Below are 14,277 nucleotides of genomic sequence, written 5' to 3' on the forward strand. Positions count from 1 at the left end.
TATTTTTAATTTCTAGGTTTGAATGTTAATTAATGTTATTTTATGTCTGTATATAAAAAAACTGAAGAATACTTTGGAACTTTCTTTTGTATCAAATGGAAGGGAAGTAGACATCCTTCAAAAATAGCACCTCTAAAAAACAGATGAACATAGGGGAAAGAAAAAAATAGAGAGAGAGAGAGAGAAAAGAGAGAGAGAGTGAGAAAGGAGAGAGAGAGAGAGAAGGAGAGAGAGAGAGAGAGACAGAGAGAGAGAGAGAGAGAGAAACCATAAATGAAAAAAGAAAAGAAAATAGCATTTCTGTCTTGAAACATATTGTCTGTATGGGAAGTCAGATGTCCTGTCCCAGTCATGAAATGAAAACAGAACGTGAGAATTTGGGCTAATGAAAGTCATTAGTATATGTCAGGTGGTAGTGTATGGCAGTTAAGAGCAAAGCCCAGAACAAATATTGGCCAGTTCAAAGCTTGATTCTAATACACACTAAGTTCTTCATTTCGAATCTCTGTACCACCGTTCTTACTTTATAAACGGATGGATAACAATACCTAAATCCTTTTACGGAAAATTATAATAAAGGGCAGAGATATTGGATTATGTCCAAGGAAACGTAAAATCAATCAGATTCATATTAAAATTCTATTCTATGTGAATTCAAAGCTCATACCCTTTCAATTATAACATGTTCTAAGAAGAAATGGGAGGGGAGGAAGGGGACTGAGGTGGAAGGAAAGAAAACGGGGACAAGGATGGAAGGAAGAGGGGAAGGATAGAGGAGGAAAGAGGATGAAGAAAGAGAAGGGAGAGGAGGAAGGAGAAGAGTGGAAGAAAAAGATCTTGTCATTTCTATACACATGAAATTGTGAAAGCTGCCATGACGATATTTTAAGACAGATGCCATTCTCATTTTGCAAATGAATGAATTGAGACATATATTTGCTAAGTTGCATGCCATCCAAGGTAAATTATTAAAAATGACAATATTAGAAATTAAGTATTTTCAAAATTTCTAACTAGAATATCAAAAGTGAAGTTTTTAGTTAGTCTATCTACCCTATAATTCTCTCTACTATTTTCTGGTTAAAACTGATATTTTTATCATTAGAAGGATTGGAGAATTACTGAGTGCTTTCTTTTATTTATACAGTCTTTTTTTTTTTTTTTACATACATACAGTGTTCTATTAGTTTCAGGTGCACAATATAGTGATTCAACAATCCATACATCACCCAGTGCTCATCACAACAAGTGCACTCCTATAAGTAGGTTTTAAAATGCTTTTTAGAGTTTTGACATAAAGCAAATAAAATAATAGGAGAAAGAGGGCTCTTGAGGTCAAGTTCCTTGGAGAAAAGATTAAAGAGAAAAGTATGGGATGATATTGGGAACATTTATCAATCCTAGCTTTTAAAGTTCTTGCTGTGCTCTTGAACCATCAATATATCACTAGATAAGCTTTTGACATTTTACAAAATAGAAGTGAGACAGGGATAGTGAGCAACTGAAAATAACTCATTGTTAAAGTTTTAAAAATTATTTTTTATATATTTTTTATGTTCCAATAAAAACAAGCATGATATTTACATTTTAATTCAGCTACTAGCTCTCCATCTTTTCATCCTACATTAGTCATATTATTTTACTTACATATGGTATATAAATAAGTTAGTTAAATAAATAGCCCCATCTGTATTGTCTGCCTTATAAAAACCTTATTAGCTTTTTATAATCAGAATATGATGGTCAGTAAATTATACACTAATACAAAGTTAAATTCTATACATCTTTCTCGGGAGAAAACCCAGAAGAATTTGGGCATTTAGTGAAATGGTTTAATCAAATGTCTTTCTCTGTGAATATATTTATATTTATTTTAATGATATTTTGATTTAAAGAATAGTAAAAAGTATTTTCAAATATCCTACTCTTTCACCCCAAAACTATCACTGCTAAATATGAGTGCATTGTGAAATCCACAAAACTTTTGAACAGGTATAATTTATTCAATACATTTTGGTTAAACACTTATCTTTGTTCTAAATGTTGCAGACACAGGAATGATAACAAAACAAAACCAGATCCCTGATTTTGCAAAGGTGGAATAACAGGGTAGGCCAAATAATAAACAAAATGAAAAAAAGGGAAAATAAACAGTATATTAAATAGTAATAACTTGTAGTAAAGAAATAGAACAGGATAGGGTAATAGAGAATATTGGCAGATTTTACCACTTTAAATAAGTAGTCAGCAAATTCTCCCAAAGAAAAAGTGACAATTAAGTGGACCCAAATAAGACACTGACTAGTTTTATGAAGCAAATGTTATGATCTAACCTGATAGCTCTAGTTACTATGGAAGGAATATACTGAAAGTGCTAAGAACAGAAACAGAGGAAAGATTTAGGAGCGCTAGCAGTAGAGGTGGTGAAAATTTGTCAGTTTGGATATATTTGAAAATATCACTGAGACGATGGATTATATGTGGGGTATGAGATTAAGATATGAGTTATGATGCCTCTAAGTGTTTGACTTGAGGTATTCGAAGGATGCAGTTGCCACTTATTGACTTCGGAAACTCTGTGATAAAATTTTGAGGTAAGACCAAGTGTTCAATTTTAGATATACTAAGTTTGAGATTCCTAGTAAACATCCAGATAGATGGGTGGGTAGATACATAACTAGATACATAGATAGATGCATAGGTAAATATAGATAGATAGATAGATGATAGATAGAGATACATACAGAGATGTATACATACATAGATAAATGGATTGACAGTTGAGGAGAAAAAGATAAGCTACAGTTACATATAATATATAAGTCATCAATAGATAATATTTGAAGCTATGGGATTCAAAAAGGTAAATGAGTAAATATTGGGAGAAGTTTCAATGACTGAGTTGGTGACAGTCCACACCTAGTAAGTCAGATGATGAAGAAGCAGCAAGAGAAAATGGAGAAGCAATGAAATAAGTTTGTTTTTTTTTTAAATATGTCTATTATCCTGAACTCATATAGCAAAAGAGGAAGAAGTGCCTATCAGTGGCAAATGTTGCTGATACGCTAAGATAAAGCATTAGAAATGACCTTTGGATTTTAGCAAGGAGTTTTTGCTGCGGCAAAATCAAACTGAAAAGGTATGGAGGCAAATGCCTAAATGGAGTAGTTTTAGGATCGAATGAAAAGAGAAATGTGGATAGACAATATGAAGAGGATGAAAGTAATCATAGAAATAAAGCAGAAGCTGGAGAAGATAGTGAAGGCAAGAGGTTTTTGCTTGTTTGGGGGTGTGTGTGTGCATGCAGGCATGTGTCTGTGCATGCATGTGTGTGTGTGTATGTGTGTGTGCATGTACATGTGTATGTGATATTAAGTAAAAGAACATGACTCAGTATATTTTCTTTAATCCCAGGAATTATTTTGATGTTTTTGTTTCATGAATATCTTTAGTAGATACATTGTCTATATTGAAGTTTAAATTATAGTATCTAGATGAAAACTAACTTTCTACTAGAGGTCAGCATATATTACTAAAATACATATATTCTGCTCAAACTATTTGAATATTTATATCTAATCTATGCATTATAAGAAATCATGTCAATGGGCAATTATCAAGGAGTCAAGTTTAAACTCTGCCAGTATCACAAGGTTCATCACTTATTTTTTTCTTTTACATTTATACACATTAAATTTATCTCTCCAAATGATTATTAAAACTAATATATATATATACATATATATATATATTAGTTTATATATTGTGTTCAAGGCATCATGACAAATATGTTACATATATTATTTTTAGTTTTCATTCCAAGCTTACATACAGATTTTATTAACCTATTTTCTAAATAAGGGTCCTGGTGATCAGCATGTCAGCGAGTTTTCTGCACCTTGATAAATATGATTGATGCAGCAGGGATTTGGTCCAGATATATTTAATTCCAACGTCCATGACTTTCAACTTTTACTGCTTTGTAACACAGTGCTTACTGAAAGATAGGGACTGTCATAAGCAATACTTACTTAGTATGTTGAGTAGAGCCAAGTACAATGAAAGGCACTTAACATGACCTTACTGCTAAGATAGCTGTTACTTTGTCTAGGCAAAACAGTATCTTGAACAATAAACAAAATCAATCTTTCTCATATTTACAAATTTGAACTTTTAGGAATCATGAAGCAAAAAAATGTGAATTAATCCAGATTTTTTTCTTTTAAATGTCTTGCATTGTTGGGACAATTTATCAAGCTACCAAACTAAAACAAGACAAAACAAAATCCAGTTTTACTGACAAGTCAAAGACTTGGATGTTTTAACTTCCACATCATCTGGTGTTAATTGTGCAATAAAGGCTGGTGAGGAATCCAGAAATAATCCCCTATGTGGCCTACTGAGTTTCCCTAAAGGTTAGCTACTGGTAGTGCAATTACAAGAATTACTGAAATGTAAGCAAAACTTCTATATCAAAATTCCTTTTCTTTTTAAAGGAGATAGAAGTTTATTGAATATACCACAAAGGAGGGGTAACAAGACAGCAGAGAGACTGTCTGCCTTTAAACCAAAATTCCTAAACCAAATCTTTGTCTCTAAAGAATATTGGCTTTCTGCATGCTTAATTTTTTTCACAATTTAATTAATAATTGAAAATGTAAACCCCCATGTCTAACCTTCAAATACAATCTCAATATCAAAATTTAAATATATGGGAAAAAATAATTAGCAGCCCATTAGCGGTTTCTCATTACTCTGAGATGGATTTTGCATCAAGGTTTAGACACAAGTCAGAAAGGACATAAAAGCCAGTCTCATTTTAGAATCTTGATCTTTGGAAATCCTTGACCAATTCAGTATCCATTCACTACCTTCTTTCCTTTAATTTAATTGTATTTTTCTGATGAGTTTTAAATTTTTAAGAGTGAAATAATACAAACATCAGTAACCTCTGGGTGATTTTTTTGTTTTGTTTTGTCTTAGTCTTGTATGATATAAAAAAACCCAAAAACCTTATTGAGGTATTAAAATAGAAGTAAATTACAACATGCATGAAATTTATGTTAAAATTCTATTACCACAATATATATTCATTTATATATGACTCTAGTGGTAGTATTGAAAAATAATGTGATTTGGAATTCCTTACAAATAGTTTTGAATCTCTTGCATTCCACTTATGAACTTTATGAACTTGTAAAGTTCTTTACCTTTTATTTCCATATGTAAATAAAAGTTACTGTTACTAGCTAATAGGTTGGTCATAGATTTACAATTACTAAGTGAGAAAGTACGTATGATCTTCTGCAATTAAAAGCAGGAACAGTTTTGTCTCTCCCTCTTATCCAGAAACATAGCTAGAGTATAGTTAAATGAAATCAGTGACTGAATTTTATTTTCAGAACAATAGAAAAAAGCTTATTTGACATGTCTGTATAGCAAAATAAATGAAAATATATTGTTGTAAAAAATGTCAATCTTTCTCAATAAATTAAACTGCTAGTGACCTTTCAAGCCAATGAAAAACAGACAATGGATGAAATATTGTATACACATACGTATATCCATGATGTACACGTATATTTATGTGTTAATTTTCTAACCCAGGAAGTATGTATTTTATCTTTTCTGAATGAAACATCTTTGATGTGAATATAAAAATGTTTAACATATTAAGCGAGACTTTTTTAAGGAATTTAAACACTGTAACTTTGAAATAAGTAAACTTTCCATAAAAAGCGAGATGTTCATTTTTCAAGACAATGAATTCTAAATAATTTTTAAATGGCTAGACTGTATCATATATGCTAAATATCATTTTTAGTAAGTTTGTCGCCTTTTGCTTGCTATTTTCTGTGAACACTGATAAACTCTATGATAATTTGAATACGTAATGAAGTATACAGAGAGAAAAACCTAGGGAAATTTTGTTGTGAAGGCTGAGAAGCTGAGCACTGGAAATTTTACCTCTTGACAATGGTCCACCTTAACAGAAAAAACAGACATAATAATTAGCTACTATTTAAACTGACTATGAATATCTTCCACTGAAATAGTATATGAAGTAGCTATCCTACTCATCATAAAACTAACGTTAAAAGTCAGGACTATGTTTTGATACAACTTCGTCAGCATTTAATCAAGTGACCAATAATCTTTGGTGCAGATAAGAGAATTTTAAGTGAACAAATATAACTTACCTTATCCACAATACATATCTGCTTTCTTGTTTGAGCATCAAGTACTTCAATCTCAAAGTGCGTAGTTTTTGAATGTTTAACTACTGGAATTGATTTTAGAGGGCCCGCTGAGAGCACAAAATGCGACAAACAGTGGAAGTTTCTCAAGTCATTCTTCAGGATGGACCGTGTAGCTCCTCGGGAAAATATTTCTCTCTTGCGTTCTGAAGCAAGGGACTTGTGCCTTTTGAACATTGTGTGAACCAGGAGAATCTGTCATGTCAACAGAAGACACTTGCCAGTGTGTTCCCTTTGCACCAGTTTAAATACTGCGGGTGAAACCAGGAAAGGTCAAGTGCCATGCCATTCCAAGAGTTCAGTTTTATTTAGCAGGCTTGAAAACAATGACTGATCTATTTCTATATATAACACACTATTGTAAATTGCTGCAGTGTAGAGGATTACTTTACCAGCATTCCAATTATTTCTTGCTTTCTCCTTTTATCTCTGCTTCTTAATATGGCCACTAGTATCTGAAATTCCAGAGCAAGAAAAGAATAGACAGAGTTTTTATCTCTGAATTCTGCATGCACCTCAAACAAATATATTATTATTGACACATTCACATTTACAGGTATTTAAAATTAGCATAGGGATATCTTATAGATAAATTAAAAAACACCTAGTACATAATTATATAACAAAATTTTTTATAAGTGTTGCTTAAGAGAAAGATTTGTGGCATGTTTTAAATAGATATAAATAAATATAAATATATAAATATATATTTAATATATAAATATTAAGTGTTATATAGCACAATATAATATAATATAAATTGTATATACAAATAAACATATATATGTTACAAAAAGGATGAATTCTTCACTGTACAGGGAATAGAAAGATGGAACATCATCCATGAGATTGGAATATGTAGAAAGCAATTTTATAACTTAAGGAAAAATAAGTAAATCTCATTTTAACATTTCTAAACATTATATGCTATTAGCAAATCTTTGAATTTATATAAAAAATTAATACTAAACATTACGTTTACCACAGCACTAAGTTATGACAAATTCAAATACTATCATTATAAACAATGAAGAATGTTAAACAACCTGGAAAGAGGGGTTTGTTGGAAAGACTCAAAGCACTTGGATACCTATATATCTGGTGAAGAAACAACTGAAAAATATCCAAAATATATTGTCACTGATTCAAAGGGATATTACAGGAAAATATTCTGAGATGTTATCTGCAATGAAGACATGAAGAGTCAAGTGGCTAAAATTATAGAGAAGTGAATATATATATATATATATATATATGGCTAATATTTACTGTTATAATTAAACAAAATAACATGATTTTTAATTGTGACCAAACATTATGCAATGAATATCTACTTACACATTGTGCAGTTATCATTTTCATATTCTAGACAACCATTACACTCAATATGTAATCTTTTAAAAACAGAGAAGACAAAAATATATATATGTTTGTGTGCCTGTTACACATACACACGTGTTGTGCAATTTCACCACTCAAATTGCACAACACTCCATCCCTTTTCTCCCACAGCTTAGATCTAATCCATTAGAAACCCAGAACACAGTCTTCTCACCATCCCACAGCGACCTTCAAAGCATCAACCTCACCTGTGTTCCTTTTCCAAACTAGTCTTTCTGTGTCAATACTGGCTGATCTATTATCATTTTAATATAGCAGCTAGATTGATCAGGCTCTATGCAAAAGCAGACCTTGCAATAATCTGCTCAACACACTGCAGAGTCTTTCTATTTTATGTAGCAAAAACTCCAAAGTTCTCCGTGAAGGTCTGTAGGATCTGCATCATCAGCACCTTGTTATATTTCTATCTCATCCCTTAATCTATCTATCTACAGTGCCTAACACAGTGTCTGGTACATATTAGGTGCCCAATAAATATATATTAAACAAACAATCAGTAAATGTATCTTAAAGGTGTAGCAGAATGGGGTGATGCTAATAGCATGCTCAGGTAAACTACGTCTTATACTAAAATGACATAAACATATCCTGTAGGTCTCTCCAGATATAGTTTCTATTTAAAAAAAGGAGTAGTCTAAAGGACACGGGAGTTGAACTGAAAGAGCTCCCATTGCCAAAGTTGGAAAAATACAAGCAAGAAAATAAATGCTGATGATAATGGATTCTAACGCAAAGAGCAATATAAATATCCATGAGTCCATACTGTTATGAATAAATGATAAATAAATAAATAAATAAATAAAGATAAAAGGTGGGTTTTCCTTACACAAGAATTCCAGATAGTATATATAGATACTTTCTTGCTGCATGTGGATTTCACTTAGTGACACACTTACAAAAATAATGAATGGAAGGGAAAATAGAAATGTTATGGAGGAGAAAACTGGAAGGTAGAGAGCATTTTAACCAAGAGGCCAAGTTTAAGATCACCATGAAAAGTCATGGTGATATCATGTACCCAATGATATCATGAGGTGAAGACATTTCACCTCTGTGGTACTCTTCCAAAAGTTCACTTCCTCAGTCTAACCTTGGGAAAAATCAAGACAAACACAAATTGAGAGACAGTCTACAAAATACTTACTATTCTGAAAAACTCTCAAGAATTTGAAAAAGAAGGAAAAACTGAGAGACTGTAACGGATCAAAAGAGAATCTGTGGTTACATGACTAAAAAATTCAATGATGTCCTGTTTCCTGGAACAGAAAAAGAAATCAGTGGAAAAACCTGTGAAGTAAGAATAACATTTGTACTTTAATTAATAGTGATGTGTCAATACTAATTTCTGAATTTTGATGAATATACCATTGCTATCTAAGATGTTAAAATTAGGGGAAGCTGGGTAAAAGTACACACACAGAAAAACCTCTCTGTACCTCCTTTTCAATGTTTTTGTAAAATTACTCCAAAATGAAAAGTATAAAATAAATACACACCCATCCCAACACATAAAATAAGGAATAGATAAAGAGAAAAATGGAAGTGAAAGACATTTAAAATAAGAAACTTTCAGATTTTCATCTGTGTCAATCACTCAAGTTAAACATTTTGGAAGAGAATAAAAATCACTTTAGATATTATGCTACTTATTATTTCATTATGTATTTTGGAAGTAGTTTTAAAAATAAAATGATTTATATTTGCTATGGTGTTCTCACAAGATTATTGCTAAATAGATCATAATAAAAATAACACCCTTAATTAATATTTGTTTAATACTAGACCTAGAATATCACTTTGTAAACTAGATTTCAATTTAAAATATATTTAAAATGGAAAAAAAGGATTACAAAAAGATACAATCTCAAATCAGAACCTTTATTCTAATTGCATTTATTTATAATAAAGTGTGAAGGAGAAGAGTTAAGATACTATTGTTCTTTACCTCCATATTTTTCATTCATTTTTGACAGAAAGTTACCCATTTCAGTATATTTTCCATTTGAAGTACCATTTTAAAATATTAGATTATTTTAAATAATTAACAGGCTAATTTTTTGGAGCAGTTCTAGTTTACAGAAAAAAATACATAATTGAATGTGCAGAATTCCTATATACTCTTCCTCTTCTGCAACACAATTTCTTCATTAGTGTGGAATTTTGCTACAACTGAACCAATATTGACAGATATTTATTAATTAAAGTGCATACTAAGCCTTTGTGCTTTACAGTTCTTTGAGTTTTGACAAATGTATAAAGTCATGTCTCCACCTTGATAAGATCATACAGAATAGCTTCACTGACTTGAACATGTCCTGAGCTCCAACCTCCACTGTTCCCCTGTTCCAAACCCGTTGGTCACAACTGATCTTGGTGCTATCTTCAAAGTTTCATTTTTTCCAGAATATCATTAATTAAAATTATATAATATGTAGTATTTTGAGAGTGGCTTTTTTTCATTTGGCAGTAGGCTTTTAAGTTTCCTCCACACTTTTTCATAGTTTGATTTCTCTCTCTCTCTGTCTCTCTCTGTCTCGTGTGTGTGTGTGTGTGTGTGTGTGTGTGTGTGAATAATCCCTTCGTGTATGGGTATAAGACAGTTTATTTATTCATGCATTTATTGAAGGACATCTTGGCTATGGCTATAAACATGCATGTTCAGGTTTTTGTGTGAATATAATTTTTAATTTATTGAGGCAAGTAACTAGGCGTGTTAATCCTGGATGGAATGATAGGCCTATGTTCAGCTTTATATGACCCTATCAGACTGCCTTCCAAAGTGGTTGTACCATTTTGCATTCCCACCAGCAATAAATGGGAGTTACTCTTGCTCCATCTCTTTATCAGAATTTGATAAAGATGTTGTCAGTGTTTTTGATTTTGGCCATTTTAATAGGTGTGACATAGTATGTCATTGTTTTAATATGCAATTTTCTTTTTTTTTTTAAATGTTTTTTTAACATTTATTTATTTTTGAGACAAAGAGAGACAGAGCATGAACGGGGGAGGGTCAGAGAGAGAGGGAGACACAGAATCTGAAACAGGCTCCAGGCTCTGAGCAGTCAGAACAAAGCCCGACGCGGGGCTCGAACTCACATACCCCGAGATCGTGACCTGAGCCGAAGTCGGAAGCTTAACCGACTGAGCCACCCAGGCGCCCCTTAATATGCAATTTTCTAATGGCAAATGTGAAACATTTTTGGGGAGCACCTTTTTTTTATGTTTATTTGCCATCTATATATCTTCTATGGTGAAATGTCTGTTCAGATTTTTTGTCCAATTTGTAATTTTTCTTCTTACTGTTGAGTTTTAAGAGCTCTTTGTGTATTTTAGATATAAGTCCCTTATCAGATACGTGTTTTCCAAAAATCTTCTTCCAGTCTGTGGCTCATATTCTCACTCTCTTAACATTATCTTTTGCAGGGTAAAAGCTTTCAAATTCAGTGAGGCCCAACTTATCTTTTTTTTTTTTTTCATTCATGGATCATGCTTTTGGTGTTGTATCTAAAAAGTTATCTAAGCTACAGATTACCTGGATTTTCCCTATGTTATCTTCTACCTTTCTAAACCTGAGTAGTTATAATACTAGTTCACAGGAAAATGAAATTTATTCATAATAACCACAGTAACAGGCAGTGCTCTAACCTAGTTCCGTTAACACCAACAAATGTCTGCAAGCATATTATACTCTTCCCCTGTGAAGTTTATATGGTCTTATTTTTTCTCCAACTTTCCCAATTTTAGTGATACCAATGAACTATGAAATGGGCTCTGAATCAGCAAGCCAAAAGCAGATAGGAAGAACCTTAGTAATACAAAAATAAATTATTTTCTGACTCCCCAGAGGATATGAACTTTCCCAAAATAATATTTTATATCCTGATCTATTATACAAGTTTTCTGAAAGTCCTGAAACTACTAAGTGGCTGAAACCACTGATATTAACATTTCAACTAATACACAATAAATGAAAAAATATACATAGTAACTGAAAAACTATTTTGGCCACATAAAATAAATCACTTGTAATAGAAGTAAAGGGACAGAAGAGCAAAGCAGGTGTTATTATAAAGTTTCCATTTTACATTTTTGACCAACAGATTAGGATATCTGATCTAAACCAATTATCATTAAAAAAATAATGATAAATGAATCAGTTCAAATTACAGATAAATCCTGGTTGCTGTATTCAAAAAGGCAGTGTGGGTGAGATGTAGGGGGAAGAGGTCTGGTATTAAAGAAAGAGATGTGGATTCTTATTCTAACTCTGCCAGAGTGAGCTGTGTGATATTGGATACACTAGGTAACCTCCCTCAAAAGTAGTTATAATGAACGTTCATGAAATGAGTACATTCTTATCATGATCTCTAATGACCTTTATAACTATGATTTCTAAGTCATATTTATTTATTGATTGATTTTTCTTTTTTTCAAGTTTTGTAATTGAAATTCCAGTATGTGAGTGATGAATCATTCAATTCCACACCTGAAAGTAACAGTACACTGTATCCAAGTAATAGTTAAAAGACTGTTTCCTGTTTAAAATCAGCCATAAGAAAAAAGAAGAAATAGAATCTGCATAATAGTTTTCCCTCACAGTACTACTGGACAGTTAAGTAATGCTTGTAAATCTGTGATGTTACACTTAAATCAGACTGGAGTGCAAATATCTCTACCTCACCAAGTGCTATGGTGAAGTTAATGGTTTTCTGAAAGGCACATCCGTTGGTCTGAGATTTAATTTTTTTAAAGAAATTTGAGTAAAACAAAGTCTCATCTTTTGAGTACAAGGTTCAAATTTTTTGTAAAATCAAAATATCCATCCATGGAAGAGGAAAAATGAAAAGGAGGGGATACAACTTAATTTCATGGTTTCAAGCAAACCATGCATTTCTGTTTACCTTGATTTTATTTATTTATTTATTTATTTATTTATTTATTTATTCATATTTTTAAAAAAATTTATTTTAGTGAAAGAGAAAGAGTACACATGAGCAGGAAAGGGCAGAGGGGAGAGAGAGAGAGAGAGAGAGAAAAGCCCAAGCAGGTCCCACCCTCAGTGCAGAGCCCTATGTGGGGCTCTGAGCAGAAGTCAAGGGTCAGTGGCTCAACTGACTGAGCCACCCAGGCACCCCGTGTTTATTTATTTATTTTCCTTGCATTTAGATATGACTATTTACTAAAATGTTTCCTTTGGATTATTAATACAAATTACAAACTTATCACAAACCATTCAATTTCAGTCATTACTTAGCTCTGCTTCACTCCCCTTCATTGCAGACTGTGCTTTTATTAGGGCAGTTGGCTAGGCCCTCTCTTGTGTTCTTTGAATCATTCCTGGAGAGTTTCCAGATCATTCAGGCCTGTCCTTCCCCAGAGCCTGTCTTAAGATTGCAGTTGTTCTGTGATGTGTGGTGACACAGGCCACCCTTTATTTTGGGAGCCAAGCTCATAAGTATGCCTCTTTCTTTCAGGAATTCTCTGTCAGGAATGGTGTGGACCATAGACCTTTTTTCCTCAAAGTTCAAAGAAGGACTGAATAATTCCCATACAATTATTGTTTCCTCTACTTTGGTAGGTTGTGGGGAAATCATGGTCACACAAAAATTTAAGATTCAGTGTGAGAATTGAGAACTCAGTTTGTTTATTTTTTATTACATGAAGCTGCTTTTTTCATTCTGGTGGGAGATTGAGGCAGGTGCCCTTCTTTGGTTTCATAGATCTTCACGAAAACCTAAAGTACATCACAGAGATGAGGCAGTACAGAGTGAGGGTATTAACTATCCTCATCATTTAAATGCACATGTAAAACAAATCCTTAAAAATGAGATGTTTGAAGTGCATTTTCAACTGGAAGCAGAATGATTGACTATCAATATTTGAAACACCATCTTATTTTGTGATTCTGTGGGATTGTCATATTGTTTTCATTTTGATGCATTTTACACCACAATATTTACACAATTTAATCTACTTAGAAAAGGTTAGATCAATGCTGAAGTAGGTGGTATTCACAGAATAAAAGCCAATGCCCATTCATGCCAGGCTTATTATGGTCCAGGCAGTGTACTCCATGCTTATCCACATAGCAACTGGATAGGGTGGTTTTTATCCTAATTGCAGAAACTGAGAGAGAGAGAAAGAGAGAGAGAGAGAGAGAGAGAGAGAGAGAGAAAGAGAGAGAGAGAGAGAGAGAGTTTAAGTAAATTGACCAAAGTGATAGTCAAAAAGTGGTCACTAACCAGTCTAAGTTCCTGATCGCTTCCCAGTATCACTTTTCATGACTACCTACATACAGGTACATAGCCAAGTATATATAGCTAGGGGACTCTTATTTACTTTTACATTCAATGCTTGTGACTGAAAAATGGTAGACACATACACATTTTTCAAAAGCACACTTTCAAACCTTAGGGATTCTTCACTCACAGTATCATCTATGTGAATATGTTTTTGTGTACAAATGTGTGTGTGTGTGTGTGTGTGTGTGTGTGTGTGTGTGATGACAGGGCAATCAGTACTGTTCTTTGGAGGGTTTACTATTAATGAAACAGCAGATACAATGTCCCTTGAAAAACACATAGGCTCACACGTCTCTGGCTTTTATTCACTCTAAATT

General features: G+C 32.6%; 1 protein-coding gene across 2 annotated transcripts in view; it reads right to left on the reverse strand.

Annotated features, from left to right (window-relative positions):
- TECRL (trans-2,3-enoyl-CoA reductase like) overlaps positions 1–6,634 on the reverse strand; it is a 126,020-nt gene extending 119,386 nt beyond the window's left edge. The window contains exon 1 of one of the 2 annotated variants that reach the window (XM_049630542.1): positions 6,201–6,634. In XM_049630542.1, coding sequence (XP_049486499.1) covers positions 6,201–6,434 — 234 coding nt within the window. In that variant the 5' untranslated portion in view covers positions 6,435–6,634. The remainder of the gene's footprint in view (positions 1–6,200) is intronic. The other variant, XM_049630541.1, reaches the window with a different exon arrangement.
- Positions 6,635–14,277: the final 7,643 nt, after the last annotated feature.

The sequence above is a fragment of the Panthera uncia genome, chromosome B1 (genome assembly GCF_023721935.1).
Source record: "Panthera uncia isolate 11264 chromosome B1, Puncia_PCG_1.0, whole genome shotgun sequence".
NCBI lineage: Eukaryota > Metazoa > Chordata > Mammalia > Carnivora > Felidae > Panthera > Panthera uncia.